General features: G+C 39.4%; 2 protein-coding genes across 2 annotated transcripts; both read left to right on the top strand.

The window, feature by feature from the left end:
• Positions 1 to 2,174: 2,174 nt before the first annotated feature.
• LOC149389208 (late embryogenesis abundant protein-related / LEA protein-like protein) lies at positions 2,175 to 4,307 on the top strand. The gene is made up of 3 exons (XM_089624406.1): positions 2,175 to 2,917; positions 3,200 to 3,336; positions 3,483 to 4,307. The coding sequence occupies exons 1-3, from the start codon at positions 2,175 to 2,177 to the stop codon at positions 4,217 to 4,219; spliced, it is 1,617 nt and encodes a 538-aa protein (XP_089480532.1). The 3' UTR covers positions 4,220 to 4,307.
• A 9,574-nt stretch (positions 4,308 to 13,881) lies between these two features.
• On the top strand, positions 13,882 to 16,420 carry LOC149389209 (DNA-directed RNA polymerases II, IV and V subunit 3-like). Its single transcript, XM_089624282.1, has 3 exons — positions 13,882 to 14,450; positions 14,864 to 15,101; positions 15,921 to 16,420. The coding sequence occupies exons 1-3, from the start codon at positions 14,002 to 14,004 to the stop codon at positions 16,191 to 16,193; spliced, it is 960 nt and encodes a 319-aa protein (XP_089480408.1). The 5' UTR covers positions 13,882 to 14,001; the 3' UTR covers positions 16,194 to 16,420.
• The last annotated feature ends 4,355 nt before the right edge of the window (positions 16,421 to 20,775 follow it).

Here is a 20,775-nt window from a genome sequence, read left to right on the forward strand (position 1 = left end):
GAAAATACATTATAAAATATTGTCCGTTTTGCCTTACTATACTAACACAAGCTTCCATGTCTGTTCTTCTGATTGGGTATTTGAAGCCTAAACTTTAAACACCTTTATATTAATTCTTTTTATTTTTATAACAACGTTTATTTAAAAGAAGACTATGTTTGTATTAGAACCCAAGCTTTGTTACGTCGTTTGTTTTTTTAGTTAGTTTCCTTTTTTTTACTTTTTTAATTGGTTTCCTTTTTCTTGTATTCACTTGGCAATTCTCTTGGCTATATAAAGCCAATTTACCTGTATAATTCTTTCAAGTCGAATAAATCAATTAGTCTCTGATTCTTTGAAGAACAGAGTTCCGTTTTCCCCAAATTCGATTTCACTTCTCAAACCCTAGAAATGTAATATGGTATCAGAGCGAATCTTTTGCGGTCTCTGAGTTTTCCGATTTTCTATCTCATCTCCTTCTCGATTTCAAGCTTCCTTCTTGTTGCTGTGATGCCAGATAACGAAGCTTCATTGATGGAGACGAGTCGCCCGGTTCAGAGTGATTTTCAGCAAAGTTTCTGAGATTAGGTCATCGATTCGGCCCCCAAATCCGAGATTTGTTTCGTTTTCATCGTCTCTTCAATGACGATTGAAGAAACCTCGATGGGATCGGCGACGCCTATCCTTAATCCAATTCTGGGTTTGTCTTTCTCTCGTTTCTCGATTGCAATTTCTGATTCCTTTCTCGTACGTCCATGGCGGAATTCGGAGATTCATCGACGGGGAGTTCTTTATTTCGATCCGATAAAGATTCTAGACGACATTCCTTTCTCTCGATCTAGTGTCCATTCTTGAAGTTCAGATGGATTCTCATTAATTCGGAGACAATTCCGTCTTTGAGTTGCGATCAAGACGACGCTGCATCAAGTGTCAATCGATCGAGATCATTTTTTGGCGATTCCAGCCGTGTCAAACCTTCAAGATCATTCTCTGGTGAGTCCCGCCATGTCAAGACATTCAAGATTCAACTCCAGCGAGTCCCTGCCATGTCAAAGCCCTCCATATTCATTTGTCTACCTCGCTTGAAAAGCCACAACAACCCCTCGCCGAAGTCAGTCCGACTCTCTATTAAACCCCGATGTCCAGACTTTTTCGGTGGTTCAACCGCTGTCCGGAGTCGTGGGACTGTGAGAGGATCAGCGCCGCTGAGGTGAAGAGAGCTTGGTCATCGCGGAGCAAGGCTATTCGTGGAGGTGTACTACGAGTTTTGGGGCGTTCAAGTAGAGTTACATCTTTGTCAGAATTTTGTCTTCATCTTCGTCGAGCTCTTGTCTTCTCCAACTCTACGAAGAGCAAATTTTTTTTAACCGGAGTTGTATGTTTTCTCCGGAGTCCACGTTCAGTCCAAGATGAACTTTCATCCCAAGTTCATCTTGAGGGATCGTGTATTAGAACCCAAGCTTTGTTATGTATTCACTTGGCTATTCTCTTGGCTATATAAAGCCAATTTACCTGTATAATTCTTTCAAGTCGAATAAATCAATTGGTCTCTGATTCTTTGAAGAACAGAGTTCCGTTTTCTCCAAATTCGATTTCACTTCTCAAACCCTAAAAATGTAATAGTTTGCTTGGGTATTTTAATACCTTTATATTTAAACTTTATTTTACAACTAACTCTTAAAGGCAAAATAGATAAATAGAAAAGAAAAAAAAAATGAGCTCTAGTTAAACCTCCATCGCATCGAACAAGAAAACTTATAATTCAAGTACATGTCTCCGATCTAGTACATATATGGTCAACATCTGAATTACTAGTTTAGTTTCTCTGATACATTCATTTGTTTCAAATATACATCGACGTTGCTTTTTCTTTCTTGTATATCAAGGTTAACAAAAGTAAACCAAATGATAGATTAAACTAAGAAAAATGATTCTCATTTCCGGTCAATGTGGATTGTCATGCACAATAGAGCATGTGAGTATAAAGAGTTTCTTGTTTATGAAGCAGCCAAAAAACATTGCTTCACAAAACTGTACGTGATCCGAAATAGTAGGACACACACAGAGCTCTCTCATATGCCTCTTTCCATGCACTCTTTCGAAAAATTATAAATACGGTGAGATATCATCAACAAAAAACTCACTCTTGAAAATCTCTTCTCTTCTCTCTATTCACCTATCTCTCTCCTTCCAAAATGGCTCAACTGATAAGCTTACGCATGACGGCGACGGTCATCCTGGTGATCATCGCAGCGGCGGAGGCAAAGACACCGCCGGGAATAGAGAAAAACCCTAGCCACGCGACGTGTAAGATAAAGAAGTACAAGCACTGCTACAACTTGGTGCACGTGTGCCCTAAGTTTTGCCCGGACGAGTGCACCGTTGAGTGCGCCTCCTGCAAGCCCATCTGCTCCGGCTCATCTCCCTCGCCCGATACACCATCACCACCTCCTACCGTTACTCCCACGCCAGAAACACCATACCCTCCCGTGACACCATCTCCGCCCCCTCCCACCACTACTCCCACACCATCCCCGCCACCTCCTAACGTTACTCCCACACCGTCACCACCGCCAGTGACACCATCGCCGCCGCCTCCGACCACTACTCCCACTCCAGAAACACCATACCCGCCGGTGACACCATCTCCACCCCCTCCAACCTCTACTCCCACACCATCATCACCGCCTCCGGTGACACCATCTCCGCTGCCTCCCACCATGACTCCCACACCATCATCACCGCCTCCGGTGACACCATCTCCGCCGCCTCCCACCATGACTCCCACACCATCATCACCACCTCCGGTGACACCATCTCCGCCGCCTCCCACCATGACTCCCACACCATCATCACCACCTCCGGTGACACCATCTCCGCCGCCTCCCACCATGACTCCCACACCATCATCACCACCTCCAGTGACACCATCTCCGCCGCCTCCCACCATGACTCCCACACCATTATCACCACCTCCGGTGACACCATCTCCGCCGCCTCCCACCATGACTCCCACACCATTATCACCACCTCCGGTGACACCATCTCCGCCGCCTCCCACCATGACTCCCACACCATCATCACCGCCTCCGGCGACACCATCGCCACCGCCTCCTACCGTTAGTCCCACACCCTCTGCGCCAGTGCCACCTCCTACTACGACTACGCCGACTCCATCATCGCCACCGCCTTCAATGGTCACGCCGCCGCCGGAGGACAGTTCAGACGCGGCGGGGAAGATGAGAGCGAGGTGTCGGAAGAAGGATTTCCCTCAGTGTTACGGCACTCAACACGTCTGCCCTGCCTCTTGCCCCACCGCCTGCGAGGTAGACTGCGTAGCTTGCAAGCCCGTCTGTAGTAAGTAACATCTATCTCTCTCTCTCTCTCTCTCTCTCTCTCTCTCTCTCTCTATATATATATATATATATATATATATATATATATATATATATGCATGCATGTGCTTCTTTGGTAACTCAATATGCCACGTGGCAACTCATCAGAGTGCGACCAGCCAGGAGCGGTGTGCCAAGACCCTCGCTTCATCGGCGGCGACGGGATAACCTTTTACTTCCACGGCAAGAAAGACCAGAATTTCTGCCTCTTGTCCGACCCAAACCTCCACATCAACGCCCACTTCATCGGAAAACGAACCTCAACCATGACCCGAGACTTCACCTGGGTCCAGTCCATCGTTATCCTCTTTGGCCGACACCGCCTCTTCCTCGCCGCCAAAAAAACAGCCATCTGGGACGACTCCGTCGACCGCCTCGATGCTGCTTTCGACGGCCAGCCAATCGCTGACGGCTTCGGAGTCATCACTGTCGCCAGGACCGCCAACGCAGTCGTCGTCGAGGCCGCTGGGCTCTTCAGGATCGCCGCCACGGTGGTCCCCATAACGCTAGAGGATTCTAGGATCCACAACTACGGTGTGACCAACGATGATTGCTTTGCTCATCTCGACCTCCGGTTCGAGTTCTTCTCTCTGTCGGACAAGGTGAGTGGAGTTTTGGGGCACACGTACAGGCCGGACTACCAGAGCCGTGTGAATGTCGCTGATAAAATGCCGGTCCTCGGCGGCGATAGAGAATTCAAGACTTCCGGGTTGTTTGCTTCGGACTGCCCTGTTGCGAGGTTCGCCGGTCTGGGATTCGTCGGAGGTGATGTGGGTTCGTCAGAGCTTCCCGAGTTGAGCTGCTCGAGTGGTTCGGGTGGGCTCGGAGTTGTTTGTAAGAAGTGATGAGATTTCGTTTGCTTTGTGATGTCTTCCTAAAAATCGGGAGGGAGTTTTTTTATTTATGTTCTTTTATTGACTAAATATTTCCAAGAGTTAGACATGTTGTAATTGGAGATACGTTTGACAGAATCATATTGGATATTATTATGAAAACGATAGGGCTACGAATTTTTTTTATATATACTAACGTATTTCTGATTCCTATGATTTTATTTTACGGTTGTTTGCATTTTGTAGTATTGATTGCCTACTACGACAACCCGAAGTAGGCTTCTTAGGCGTAACGACTGATAACTTGGTCTCAAAGGTCAAAGCTTTCATACATGAAAATTTTCATTATGTGTTATATATATACAGATTTTTCTCATATATTGAATAAATTCCAACACCCAATTTAAAAAAAAAAATAGTTACAAACTGTGATAATTTGTTTCTATAAAAAGAAAAAATAGAGAGAGAGAGAGATTCCGACTAAACCACTTGAAACTAACTCAATTAGGAAATAGCTAAACTTTCATTATATTTAACTAAGGGTAAACTAGCAACGTAACCATTTTGAAACATGGTTTTTAAAATCTAGCCAACGTTTGGTAAATTTTGCAATCTAGCCATTTACTGAAATTTACGGATATAAAATACCTAATTTACCATTTTTCTTATACTTACTTGATCAAAACACTAGCCCACGTTTGACCGGTTTGAATTGTATACAGCCAATTAATTTCAGATTTTTTCGCAATTTAATTGGATATTTAGCTAATTTAATAGGAGATTCGGTGATGTAATTAAAAGAGAAAATTTAATGCAATAAATGCACAAATTATTTACCATAATTAACAGAAATTAACAAATCAGCGGAGATTAACAAAAATTTACAAACATTTACACTGTATTTGCTTACACGGCTATAATTTCAGCAATTTAATTTCAGCTTTTTGAATTCATAATATGAGATTCGGTGATGTAATTAAAAGGGAAAAGAAATATTTATTTGATTGAATAAGTCAAACAAGATAATGAATACACGTAATTATGATAAAATCTCGTTCAAAATTAGAAAATAAATTTGGAAAACAAAAATACCGTATTAAATGCGTTTTAAAGGGAAAGGAAGGAAATCGGCTCTACCTGCATATATGTAAATTTACCATAATTAACAGAAATTAACAAAGCAACGGAGATTAACAAAAATTTACGAACATTTACACTGTATTTGCTTACACGGGACGCTCAATAACCAACTTTGCCAAGTATATAATTTTTTTTAAAATTCGAAATATAAACCGAATATAACAAATTCGGCTACAAAACCAAGTTTCAAAACTTGGGCTAGTATTTTTGAAACCAAACCAAGGCTAATATAGTAAATACCATCTTACATAAATATGACACGTCATCAAATTTGGCTAGATTCGAAAATTAAACGAAACGTTGGCTAGATTACAATTGCAACGTTTGATGTGGCGTAGATCGACTAATTATTGTTTAACTAATTAGCCACTTCCATTATTTTAGGCACTTTTATTAGATCATTTTACTATTATATCTGTTTCTTTACTTCAAATTTTTAATATTAATCTTCTTACTAATTTTTTTCTTGTTTGATTGGCAATATTATTTTAGCAGTGTTTTTTTCCCCTTAACTTTCCTTATTTATAGGTCACTTTAAAATTTTTTGTTTTAAATTTTGTAAAAATTCGTAATTATTAATTATCATAGTATTACGAAATTTTTGTAACGTAAGTGCACGCAATCGCTCAATTCGTAAATCGTAATTACAAGTCGATCCCACGAAGATTAGGTTAACTGAAAAAATAAACAAGCTAGCAACGAATTACACTCAAGAATAACAAATTGATGATTAACTAGAAACAAGCAAATATACTAAAAACTTATACCAAACATGAATGAATGGATGACATGAAGTCAAGGGCTATGGCTTCACAAACTCTCTTATGGTCGGGGTTCTTAGAAATACGCACGATTATTCTGTTTTATCCTTGCTAATCACGCTCACGTCTTTGAATTACTAAATCTCTCTCGACTATGTAACAACATATGTCAATATTCAAAAAATTATCTCTCGATCTCAAATCTTAAAAATATGTCAAGAATTATGTTTGGGAGTGTAAATACGACTATATAGCACAATTATTTACTTTTCTCTCGAGCAACTAAACAATCCAAGAAAACTCGTATAAGGTCGTGAATCTCACACAAGCATTAAGCACGAAATTAAATAAGCAAACGATGATGAACACAAAAACTACTTTAATCAAATTAACATCCACAAGCACATATTCAAGCAAACTAAGCCATCACGCTCTTCGGATTTAGTTCATAACGTCGAGAATAACAGACGAACAAAATAAATAAACAAACACCAAAATCAAACTAAAATAAACAAACATAATGAACTGTGGTGGAATGGGTCTGATCTTCTCCATTTTTACTTCTCTCAACAAGCCAAACAACAAACTAAAAGACTAAAATAACAAAAATTTTGTTTTTTTAGTGGCTCTAACTTTTATATGTAGGTTTACAAAGTGTTTTTTGAGCTTTGTGGGTCCTTGGATGAGATTAAAGGCCAAGATTACATTTTGAAGGAAAAATACTCTAAAAGTGCTATTTTTGGACTTTGTGCGGCGCACGAAACCTTCTGGGTAAAGTGTGCACCGCACAACGGCCACAAGTGGCGCATAAGGCTCTCTGGAGCTGTTGTGCGGCGCAGTAATGTTTGAAATGTCCATAACTTATTGCTCCGATATTCGACTTTCGCAAATAAATATACATTGGAAAGCTAAGAAAAAGCTCTATTTAATTTTGGAAAGAATTAATCCAAAATCAAATCATGTAGAAGTGGACGCCATATTTCTTGTTTCGCTCTAAGGTGTCCAAAAGTATCTGAATCGTTTTGAATTGCTCTGATTACATCCTTAACACTAACATTCTTTCTCAAACATGTAAGTCACTTAAAAACACATCAAACACAATAAAAATCACTCAATAATGCGTGAGATTCGAGGCCTAGAGTAGGCGTTTAACAGGTATAAAACGTGTCTATCATATAGGAATACTCAATAGTATCTTTTAATTTTCTTATGAAAAAAAAAAACTCATGTTGTTGAATAAGAAGAAAGTAGAAGAAGAAGAAGAAGAAGAAGAAGAAGAAGAAGAAGAAGAAGAAGAAGAAGAAGAAGAAGAAGAAAATAAGTAGTGAAGAAGACTCATGCTGTTGAGTCTCCTATTGAAGATGTCGAGCAAGATGTTGATGACATTCTGGGAAATATTGAGGAAGAAAAAGAAGATGAGCGAGCTGCCAAGCACTCCAAAGTTGGAAAGCTCTCCATTAGTGGGAAGAAACTTCCTAAGAATGTGCCCTAAGTTCCCATTGACAATGTCTCCTTCCACTTTGAGGAGAATGTGACCAAATGGATGTATGTTTTTCATCGTAAGATACTTCCTGAGAAGAAGCTGTCAGAGAATACTCAGAAGTGTGCTGAGATCATGGAGCTGTTGAGTGATGCGCAATAATCAAGATTGTGATTGAGGTTGGTCCTTATTATCCCATGTTGTTGAAGGAGCTCATGGTGAATCTGTCTATCGATCTCAACAAATCTGAGTTTCCCGACTTCAAGAAGGTGCATGTGAGAAAATTGATGTTTTGACTTCCATCTGGCTAAGATTAATGACTATCTGAGGCGAGATGGGTTCATCAATGCCAATAGATTGCCCTCCATGAAGGCTATTGTGCATGAGCTGTCTGGAGACGACAAAAAGGTTTGGCTGACGAAAGGGATTGTTGCCTTCGGCATTTATGAGAGCTAAGTATCTAGTCTTCCATATGATTGGAAGTGCTATATGGGCCCAATCTTCTCATGGATCATGTGTCACTCTTCTCTAGCACATCTTCTATATCATATAGATACTTGCGCTTCGTTTGTCTTTGTGAGTTCAGTTTGATCATGTCGTGAAGCTTGCCGAATCCTATGATGTGAAGCTACCTATTGGGTCTCATTCTTTGCTCACCGGCATTCTCTTGTCCAAAAAGAGAGATATTCTAATTGATGATGATGTTGTTGATGCAGTTCCTGGGAAGCTAAATTTCAGTCACATGTTGTTTGAGGATAAACATGCCCCTTGCATTGTTAGGTCATCTAGTGGGCCTTCCTTCGAAGCTAAGTTGGGTACACGTGATGATGTTCTTCATGTGACCCTTTTGAGAATTAGTTCATTGCAATGAGAGTAATAGAAACGCAAAATAAACGAGAGTTCCAGAGATAAAGATAATAAGATGAAAATTTGAATTGTGTCGGTGGTGACGGCGATAAACGATGGTGGAATGATTCTTCTTCTATGCTTCTCTTTATCTCCCAATAAGCCAAACAGAAAATAAAAACCTAATTTTTGTTTATTTAGAGTCTAATAGGGTGTTTTTTTAGAACCTTTGAATTTGAGCTAATGGTGGTCAGCGCTTCAAAATCCCAAACTAAAATAAGCTGAAATAGGGTCAAAAGCTTTCTATGTAGTGCATAGGTCTTCTGGCGTGACGCATAACCTGTCGGCGCGATGTACTCCATGTGCGTGCTGGTTGCGCGTTGCGCTCAAATTATTCTGTCGAGCGGCTTCGAATCGGTGTGGCGCGCGGTGCTTTGGGCGCGGCGTGCAGCCTTACAAATCTATTTCAAAGTTTCTACGACTTTATTTTGACTTTCTTTTATGCTCTGAACACTCTATCATGTCTCGATATGCTCTAACTACAACATCCGTAGCACTAAGAATTATTATTTTACCGGTTTTTCTGCCGCCCTATATTAGGTGATTTTTTTATGACATTATACATGGTTTGTAGATTTTAGTTGAAATATAAATTTGTAATTCATGACTTAGTATATTTGTTTATGTTAGGAATTCTTGCCCACGAGAGATAATGAATAAATCATAAATGATTACCAAATAGAATAATGGTTTACTTTATTAGCATCATATGATTGGTGGGTTGAACTCTGAATATCAAAATCAATAGCAACTATCATCCGTAGCCTCCGTATTAATCTGAGTCACGTGTTGGGCAACCTGAGTTCTGGTGGTGAGCTAAAACATGGTCGATGACTAATACACGTCTGGATAGCTATATCTAAAGTCATATATGTGGAACACTAGTGAATGTCGATCACGACGTGCTAGCATTCTGCACTTATGATAAGTGCACGACCCGGACATGCTTTGGTTGTAGATGTGTCATTTAAGTACCATTACGACGTATTAACCGAGGTCGCTATGATGTTCATTGTGAGATTTGATCTAAATCCTAAAGTGATCATGGACACTGGATCATGTTACCGCGCTTTTTGACTCATTTGCTAAAAAGCTACTATCACGCTAATCACAACTTATCTCTTGAGAGTTTCGGAACATGATTCGTGCGGGAAGTGGTTGACAGATACAGAATCCAGCCTTCCTATAAGAATGTCAATGTTCACTCACCTAAGGATTGATTCCAAAACCGATAGATTACCGGCACTTCCAAAATATGTACGTTCGGAAGAATCTTTCGCTGGGGAAGCAACGATACTTAGGGTATATATGTATCAAGAAAAGTATAACGAAATAATTGACCTTTCTTAATACGGGTTGAACCTGAAGAATCTTGATCACGAACTGACTAGATCAGTTGACACTCGTCACAGTGAGTAAATATAATTATAGTATAAATGAGGATTCAATCTTGACTTACATAGTGGAGTATTTGACCAAGATTCGACGAATCGATGGAAAAAGAGAAAGGACTTTTTTGCCTTTTTCATTAGATTTGTTAAGCTTCTATTACTAGGTCCATAGTCCCCGATTCGGCTCTGATAAAGACGGATAAGAACTCTCTGGTAATAATGAATATTTTTATTACAATCTCACAATTGTAAATTTTTTAGCAGCATTAATTCGGAAATTTGTTTATTTGACGAATTAAATATTTATTGTGGAATTAATTATTTATTGTTGGATCAAGTAAATAATTAATTGAATTTTAAGTTGGGCCTCTTGGACACTGTAAAATTCGAAATTCCTAGGCCCAATAGTATCTTGAGCGCCTACATTAGAGTATTAGTTACCCAATATTCTCTACTTAATTAGTTGCTAGATATGTGTTAACTAATTAAATAAAAAAGAGAATAATATTGGTAAAGATATTATCTCTCCATTAAATAAGTAAATAAGATATTGTCATTTATTCTCTCTCATAATTAATTTCCTAATATCTAGGAGAATAATAATGGTAGAGATATTCTCTTAATTAAATAAGGAAATAAGATATTGTCCTTATTATTCTCAAATATCTAGATTCCTTAAATATATGAGAAAAATAAGGGAACTAAATATTCTAGATTGTGATCTGATGGATGAGAGCAAAAGTAGGATTTGTAATCAAGATTCAATGGCTCATGCTTAACTACAAAATAGGAAAGAATAAAGGAGAATTAAATATCTCTTGGATCTTCCTAAAATATCTCATTTCTACCACTATAAATAGAGGTGGAAGCAAGAGATACACTTTTGCAGAGCCAAAAAGTTCGCCCATCACACCTAGTGTGGACGAAATTCTCTCTCTCTCCCTTGGAATTCCGTGATTCCATTCTCATAAACATGGTACGATCTGAAATCATAAATCAGAGTCGTAGTGAGGTTCAGAGTGTGCCCACACTGTATTCTTGTTCATCCGGAGATTACGTTTCAGAAAACTAAGGTGTCATCAAGGCGAAACAAAGGAGATCCCGAGAGTTTTAGGGACATCCCGGAAGGCTGATCGTAGAAGACGACGCTGGGAGGCTCAGATGAGACGAGAAGAAGACGAGGAGCTCGAGGAGATCCCGATTCATAAAGCTTGAGGAGAAACCCATAAGTTTTCTAATAACTCGCCTCTTTATATTGGTTGCTTGACATATATGCTCTCATAATTAAATTAATTAAACAAAACTATACTTATTTTAATAACCATTAAATTGATTAGCTTAAGATAGCATAATTAATTATTTTTCTGCACTGTTATTATGATAAGGTGAATAATCAACAACCCCTTGTGTCAGAGCGATTTTTCGTGCCTGATACCAACTCGGTTTTTCATCAACAGTTTATCGCATTGTTGTAGAGATATTATGATTGTATTTAATTTTTTTATTTGCATATTAAATTGTAAGAATTAAAATTGGCTGAGATATTACCGTAAGACTACAACAAAAAGTCTATTGTCTAAATTATTAAAATATAATTTGAAATATAAAACTGCTATTATTTACAACAGTAGTCAACTACAATAAATATATGTAATCTATATAATACATATATTATTTGAATAAAAAAAAAAAAAAAAAACTACTTTCTAACAATGTAGATTTTATTGATGAGAATTGTAAACACTACATGTATAAATTGTAGTAACATGTTTTCACTACGGTTTTTTGTTTAAAAAACTACGTCAGAAAACCGAAGTTGTATTCAAAGTGAAAATAGTATTGTACGATAGATGACATAACAAAAACCGTAGTCATTTTTATAAACTACAATTTTTTTTAATGTAGTTGCTAAACAAAGTTGTGGTAGTATCATATGATATTATGTGTTTTACAATATTTGTTGAGTATGAACTGACATTCGAGCACAATACTAAGTGTTATGTATGTTAGATGTTTAATGATGCACTCTCTTTCTTTATGCTTAGCTGTTCTAAAACCTTTAAAGAATGTCACTAAGTGTTTGGTGTTGTGTCGTTAAAAATTACAACTTCAAAGCCTCTGACCAAGTTATTTGATGATCACTAAATTCCTTGGATGCTTATAATACCCAATAACTCAAATAATTTCAATGATTTTATGCCTATATTACGTAAACAGTACATGATAATTCCATCAATGCAATTTTGAACACATATAATGATACCAAATATCTCATAAATTACGCAAAAATTCAAATAATCTATATTTTCTTTCATGATTTGGCAGTTTCAGCAACTTTTTTATACGAAAGACTCTAACTCTGTCTTTTTAGCTAACTTAATTATTTCGAAAAAAAATCTGTGTTACTTGAGTGAAAGTGCAAGCATAAAAGGTAGGAAACACATACAAGGCATACATTTGCAACTATCAAGACCCAAAAGTATATATTCCACTTTTAATCCCCTGCATGATCCGCCTCTGAGACGTCATCGATGTAACAAGTTTGAAGCCTTGAAAGGTAGTGAAGAATCAGCTTGTCGTAGAATCCTTAAAAGCATCCTTGTTATGAGTTTGTTTGCCCTATTCGAGCGTCAGTGAAGGAATGTCACCTTGAAATAAGAGGTAGAGGATTTAAGCCAACATGATGATTTTTTTATAAGAACGTTATTAAATAAAATACCCATTTTACAATTAGTATCGAGTTACCCTAGGCATGAACTTGCGGTCATCGCACCATCAACCCTATCTACCCATAACTGATAAGTATTTATCCTTCCATGAGCCGGTTATCGAGGTGATCTCCATGACTCGCGGGGAATGGAGAACCCTCCCGAACAAAAAACAGAAATCTCGACATCCCAACAAGGGGCTCCACATGGGAACGGTGATGAAAGTCATCCTAAACCAGAATTATCAATGTCGTAGCTCCAACCCATTAAGGCTCACTTAGGTAAGGGTGAGATCAATAAATGTCAAGATGTCTCGAATGTATCCTAGGAAAAGGTATCGAGCCCTAACTTACAAGTTCTCCCAATTAAAAGATGACTCTCAAGATAGTGAGCATGATTGTTCGTACAGATGACACACGAGATCTTGATACGTAGTATCGAATTTGACCATTGTATTCAAAGTGAGCATCGAGTACAAACCTCATGCTTCTAATAGGCCACTGTGATCGCAATAAACTGTAGTTGAGAAACTCTATCATGATGTTAGCTTGATTATGGGAGACGAGAATAACTTCTCTATTTGAATATAAGCAGGGGCGGACCCAGGTGGAAGACTCACCCCCTCTCTTTTTCCAAGTTCTTGATCAGCCACTGAATATAAGGACACTATTACATAATATATAGACTAGATACGATCAATCCAAGATTAATCGAAGTTTTGTCTAAAGTCATGTTCATGTCAGAACTCTCGTTGAGTATGTGTATTTCCACTCAAAACGTCTGTTTAGCATTGAAGGAAGTTGTTACATATCAATCCCATTTGTTCACCTACGTTGAATTTCTTTTCGGTAATAGGAATATGTACGCTTAATTCGAAGTTACCGTAAATTTTTACACCATCGTGTATACTCTTGAGTGAGGACTCGTGCTTCGACTGAGGCAGAACACTTTTATCCATTTTGTTTTTCACATTATATGTCGTAGGCTGTAGGCTGTAGCTTTAGTTTCTCACTTCTGGTAATTTTTTCGTAGTTAAATTTTCAGTGAGTGACTGAATATTTGTCCTCTTTTTTTTTTCTTTTTTTTTTTGTATTCCTGTCGACTTTTGCAAATTAAATATTTTTTTTGTGTGTGTATAGTAAAACATCCTTAGAAAGATTACTCGGACCTGACTTTCTAATGGATCTAACCCGTTTACCTTATTAAAACGGGTATCACATCCACATGTAACCGGTACAATTGTCCCCCCAAACTGAAATTGCCTTGGTCAAGAACCAAAAACCTCGTGATTTGGGGTTTTTCTTTTTTAAAAACCTCACACACTCCGTCTCTCTTTCTCTTACTACTCTGACTGTCCAAAAAAAAAAAAAATTCGGGAGAGAGGAAACCCTAAGAAAAGAAGAAGACGATGGAAGGGAAGTCGTACCAGAGGTTCCCTAAGGTGAAGATAAGGGAGGTGAAGGACGACTTCATGAAGTTCGAGCTTCGGGACACGGACGCGAGCATGGCCAACGCCCTCCGCCGCGTCATGATCGCGGAGGTGCCGACGCTGGCCATCGACCTCGTCGAGATCGAAGTCAACTCCTCCGTCCTCGGCGACGAGTTCCTCGCCCACCGCCTCGGCCTCATCCCTCTCACCAGCGACCGAGCCATGTCCATGCGCTTCTCCCGCGACTGCGACGCCTGCGACGGCGACGGCCAGTGCGAGTTCTGCTCCGTCGAGTTCAACCTCTCCTCCAAGTGCTTCTCCGACCAGACTCTCGACGTCACCAGCTCCGACCTCGTCACCCTCGACCACACCGTCAACCCCGTCGAGTTCTCCTCCTCCTCCGCCGAAGATCCCTCCGGCGACCACAGGTTTTTCGTCCTCTCTTTCTTTCCGATTTCTGTTCATTGGAAATGTGTGAAAGTTTTAGGTTTTTTTGTTTAGGGTCTAGTCCTTGACTGAAACACTGAGAATTTTGCTAGGTGTGTGTACCTTTAGAGACACTTTTGAACCATCGGAAATCAAACTTTAGGTTTTTTTTCCCCTTTTCGAAAGGTTGAAAATTAAATCGACTACAGCGAAGCAAATAGAATATGAAATCAAGAACACTCAGATTGACTCGGAAAATGAACTGAAGATGGGGAAAGAAATCACGGGTGGAGGAGAGGAATTTTTACTACATCAAAAGATGGGTACAAATTTGAAAAGTGCAAAAGGATGGGGAAAGTGACAAAACCTGTTCAGGTCACCGAAATCTTAACAATTCTTGATTGGGGTATTTCAGGGGTATTATCATTGTGAAGCTGCGACGAGGACAAGAGCTGAAGCTGAGGGCCATAGCCAGGAAGGGAATTGGAAAGGACCACGCTAAGTGGTCTCCGGCGGCCACAGTGACTTTCATGTACGAGCCGGACATTAGAATCAACGATGAGCTAATGGAGACATTGACTTTTGAAGAGAAGAAGAGTTGGGTTGATAGCAGCCCCACCAAAGTGTTTGACATTGATCCCAATACCCACCAGGTTCTTTCCTCTTTCCGCGGCCTTTTGTATTTGCTTGGTTATGATGTTATCGGTGTTGATTATATGATGATTCTAAAAAACCAATTGTTAGTGGGTGGTTGTAGGGATCGGCCTAGAGGCATTTTATGATGTTCATGTGTTATAGAGTTTATTGCAAGTGCCAAACGGTGTATGGGTTTTGAATTATTGAGAGTTAAGAAGCTGAAAATCAAACTCTTGCTATTTATTGGAACATGAAAGGATCAAATCTGTCTGTAGACCTCTCAATGCTAACGAATTATTATTTCTCGTGCGGTAGTCAAGATTATTGAGTTGTGAGAATGCTTATAGGTATAGAAGATGTGATTCCATGTTTGAATTTTGGACAATAGTGAAACTACTCGGTATTTCCTTTCTACACTCTGATAAACCCTCTAGTAGATTCACGTCTATAGTGCAGATGATTGTGAATATACTTAGAGTGCCCAATTTTTATTTAGATTATTGTGAATATACAGAGTGCCCAATTTTTATTTTTTTTTATAGCTACAATTGTCTCTTACTCGTGGTCATTTCTCTTGCTGTATACTCTCTTCCAGTGATGATTGCGATTTTACAGTTATTACTTTGTTTACACACAATAATACCTGCTTTGAGAATACTGTCACTTTCTCCTTTGATTGAAAAGAGAACATATTGTTTAGATTCTTAAAGCCACTATTTAGTGTGATTAGTAAAGGCTTGGTGTGCTCTAGAGTTGAAGGTTAGTGGCTGAGTGCTAACCTTGTCTGACTCGCTAATAGTCAAATCTTAGCTCTTATCTCGTAATCAAAATTGCAGGTTTATGTCTGCGACGCCGAGGCATACACGTACGATGACGAAGTGATAAAGAAAGCCGAATCTATGGGCAAGTCTGGGCTTGTCGAAATCACTGCCAAAGAAGATAGCTTCATTTTCACGGTGGAGTCAACCGGGGCGATCAAGGCTTCTCAATTGGTACTGAATGCCATAGAGATCCTGAAGCAAAAGCTGGACGCCGTTCGCCTCTCTGATGATACTGTCGAAGCAGATGACCAGTTCGGGGAACTCGGTGCTCACATGCGCGGAGGATAGCTTGATGGGTATCATTATATCGATATTCCCATGTATGTCCCCGGAAATCGTCTGACTGTTATACGCTTGCGTTGGACTTGTTTATATGGACTACCCATATTTAAGCTAATTTCACCTGGCTTTGAATTTGTCATCTTTTCACTAAAGTCATTGTATGTTTCTCTATGGCACTTTGTTTCGTCTCACTATTTTATGTATCACAGGGAGAAATGAATCCAGTTGGTTTATGGCTTTTGCTTTTTTTTTTTTTTTTTTTTTTTTTTTTTTTTTTGCGATGTTGATGTGATCGAAAATCTGTACTCTGTACTACACATCGCCTCTGTTTTAGTAATTTTGCATTTGTTACCTGCATGACAAAATCTAAATGTAGTCGGCAAACAAATCCCTTCCAATTCATATTTTGTGATAATGGTAGTTACTTGTGGTAGAAGTATTTAATTCAAACAGTCGAGAGTTGTTGCTTCTAAAATAAATAAATAATTGTTTGGGATACCTGTTATGAGAGATTTTTCCCATATATAAAAAAAAAAACATTTTAGGCCCAACTCAAACGAGGACAAAGCATCTCTTCGGCCTCACGAGCTCGACCTCGGCCTCACGAGCTCGACCTCGGCCTCACGAGCCCGACCTCGGCCCCACGAGCTCGACCTCGGTCCCACGAGCCCGACCTCGGCCTCACGAGCTCGACCTCGGCCCCCAGACGAACTCGACCTCCCGGCGAGCTCGACCTCCAGGCAGGCTCGACCTCCAAGAGGAAGTCCAACCCAAAGATTGTGAAGGCAATCCCAGCCCTGCCAAGGGCCGAAAAGGAAAAATCTCTGCCATGCCGAGGGCCAAAAAGGAAAAGTACCAGCCCATGATTTCCCACAACTCAAAAGGGGTATAGTAGCCCCCACGTACCAAAAGGCACGGTCACACACCAATGGGCTCAGCTTATTTGCTTCTGGGATCCGCCAATAAACCATAATATCATCCCAACACCAATCTTTCCACATCAATGAGCTCAGCTTATTTGTTTTCTGGGACCCGCCAATAAACCATAATATCATCCCAACACTAATCTTTCCCCACCAAGAGCATTTTCTTTATCATTCTTGAAGCCATCTCGGCTGGGCCCTACCAAATCCCTCAACACGCAACCTCCAACTACTATAAATACCCCCTCTCATTGAGGGGAAAGATAGGCCGATTCCTTCTGAGGAGAAACTTGAGACTTCTCTCTGCTTCTCTTGATGCCATCTTGATGCCATCCTTGGCCTGAAATGAATTCTCCTCGATTTCTCATTCTCAGAGATTCCGAAGCCACGAACGCAGGCAACCCAGCGCTCGCGATCCAGCCTCGAAGCCCGCCGAAGCCTCAACTCCCGCCGACGCTGCAGACCCGCTCGGCCCCAGCGCGCGCAAGCCGACTCTGGTGCTCGCCGAAGCTTTCATCTCAACCGACGCCGCAGATCCGGCCGACCCGGCGCTCGCGATCCAGCCTCGACGCCCGCCGAAGCCTCAACTCCCGCCGGCGCTACAGATCTGTTCGGCCCCGGCGCGCGTAAGCCGACTCTGGTGCCCGCCGAAGCTTTCATCCCAATCGACGCTGCAGATCCAGCCGACCCGGCGCTCGCGATCCAGCCACGACACTCGCCCTGAACTACGTCATGACCTGATCCCGACTAAAGGGTACGTAGGCAGCCAACCTTTGGCGCGGTCGCACCCCCATTCACCCTCCAGATTCCTCATTTGGAGGTGTTTGGACGAACTCAAGGGACATTCACAGCTAAGGGACGACTCGGATTATCGAGTCCGACACGCTCGAGTCGAGGCGAGACCACTTGGTCCGGCCTTAGGTCTAACCGTCTTCGACTCCTAAATCGTTGTCCGAAAAACGGCGACAACAATACCTAATGGTTTTTTTTTTTTTTAATTATTATCAGGGATCCCTAATGGTTAAGCCGTCTCAATTAGCTTTACACATTTTACCTTTTAAGTAGTTTTCTTTTAATTCCCTGAATTTTTTTTAGCTCTTTAGTTGCTTTTTCATTGAATACCAAACCATTCCCACTCAAATATATTATTTTCTTAACATTACTCGAATTCTTTATCTAATATATCTTGAATCACATGTTCTTTATAATCTCCATAAACGCTTGCTCTCTCGTTTTTTTTTTTCTCCATGCAGGCCCAAATGCTATTCCCAACTTTGGTAACGAATTTTGTTCGATGATGAGCTTTTCATAGGTGCGAATGTTATTTTATCTCAAGAATCTAACTCATTGTAAGCGAACCTTATAGCGCGTCCAAAAACGTAGAGCAATTGGCAGTATTTCAAGGAAATGATGATGTTGAGTAGAACTATAACTAATTATACAGAATTAATACTTATGTATACGATCGCAACTATATATGATTCAAGATGTCAAAGCGTAACTAAGAATTGAAATAATACAGAAATACTAGAAAATTCTTTGTGCTGCAAATCAAATAAATTGGACAACAACGACGACAAAGTTCTTACTCGGTCTTTATTCGATCAAATCAAGGAAGGGGTACTAAATTTGGGATGAGAGAAACAATAATACATTGACATTAATCCAAGCATTATATTGTGAGCTCGTCAAATATTTGAAAAATAATCTTAGCGTCAAAAATCGATCTCATTGGACATGTAACTTTGGAAATTTTATAGATTTTCGATACGGCATTGAAGCAAGCAATGAGTCAAAGCAACCGTGTACCAGGAGAGAGAAAAGTAAGTGCGGCCTAATATTCTTTAAGAGCCAACGTTCTCAAAAGTTTGAGCGGGTGCAAGAAAACAAAACGAAGTATCTTGCAGCATTAGATATCGTTGAAGCTTCTTCTTATGTTATTTCTTAATTTATTTTTCACAAAATTTTTGCCCTTTCCAATTATTGTTATGTTTTTAAACCTTATTTTATTTTAGACGTCATAGCTGTCTAGCCAATTTCAAACTTGATTTTAAGAAACTAGCTAATATTTCGTTTATTTTGTAAATTAGCCATTTACCAAAATTACCGTATGAAAATGCTAGAGACAATCATGTAAAATGTTATATGATTAATTAGGTCAAAATATGACTAGATTTTTTTTTAGAATAAATGTGACTAGATTTAAAACATGTTTGAAACGTTGACTAGATTGCAAATTCAATGTTCCAAGTGGCCTAATCCGTGAGATTTTTCTTTTATTTTTATCCCCTATTAACAAATGTCACCACTTTTACTCCGTCGTGTCATATAATTTTTAATCAAAATGTAGTCTAAATGTTTTTGATCAGTTTTTTTAATCCCAAAAATACCGACAACCTACGATTTTTCTTACCGTATCATTTTATTTGGCTCATTTTCTTTGATATTACAATTCTTTTTTTATTATTTAGAGTTTCATTTTTTTTTTGTATGTTTAAAATTTTATATACAATACGATTTCTTTATGGCTTTATTTAAAGACCTATTTTTTGAGAAGTTGTTTGGAGCATAATCTGGGAAAAATCTATATTTTCGACCACAAAAACCATGGGTTTGTTTGGTCTATGAGCTTGTACTCGTAAGTAAGGGCGTGCACGGCCGGTCCGGTCTAAAACCTGTCAAAATATCAAACTGGACCAAATAAGAAAAAAAACGGACCGGATTAAACGGGTTAAAACGTTTTGGTCCAGTTTGAACCGTTTCAGACAATTTTAAACCGGCCGTTTTATTTATGTTAGAAATATTGTCCACTGAAGATAATAAAATAAACATGAATGGTTATTCAATATAATAGAGAATTTACTTTATTATCATTATTGATTAGTGGGTCGTTTTCTAAGTACAATCAATAATAACTATCATATATACCCTCTGTATTAAACTGAATTACATGTTGGGCATTTAAGTTCGGGCGGTAAGCTAAAATATGGTCAGTGATTAATCCATGACTGGATGGCTGGATCTAAATCACATATGTGGAACACAAGTGAAAGGCTGATCACTTGGGGGAGCACTCTGCATATTTGGTATGTGTACGATCCAGACAGACTTTGGTTATTGATGTGTCATTTAAGCATCGTTACAACACACTAACCGGGGCCGTTATGATGATCATAGTGAGACTTAATCTAAGTCCTGAAGTGGTCACATATTTATAGGTCGTATTACCAGATTCTTTAACGCATTCGTTAATGGCTACAGATAGATGCCTAAAAGAATGTCAATGTTCTTGGGAATTTGGGATATGATCTGAGCGGAAAGTGATTCACAGATACGGAATCCAGCCTTCCTGAAAGAAGGTCAGTGTCCACTCACCTAAGTGTTGATTCCATAACCGATTGAATATGTTCACTTTTGTCTTAAGTACATAGGAAAGAATGTTTCGTCGGGGAAGCAACAATGCGTAGGACTCATATGTATCAAGAAAGGTATAACAAAATAATTGACCTTTCTCTATACGAGTTGAACTTGGAGGATTGAACTCATGTACTGACTATATCAATGGACGCTCATAAACATCGAGAAAAATATAATTCTAGTAACAAGAAGAGTGCAGTCTTGGCTCACCTTGTACCGAGATTGACAAATCAAATGAATAAGGGAAA

This window comes from Urtica dioica, chromosome 8 (genome assembly GCF_054948205.1).
Source record: "Urtica dioica subsp. dioica isolate 48M chromosome 8, U.dioica_male_clone48M_v1_H2, whole genome shotgun sequence".
Taxonomy (NCBI): Eukaryota; Viridiplantae; Streptophyta; class Magnoliopsida; order Rosales; family Urticaceae; genus Urtica; species Urtica dioica.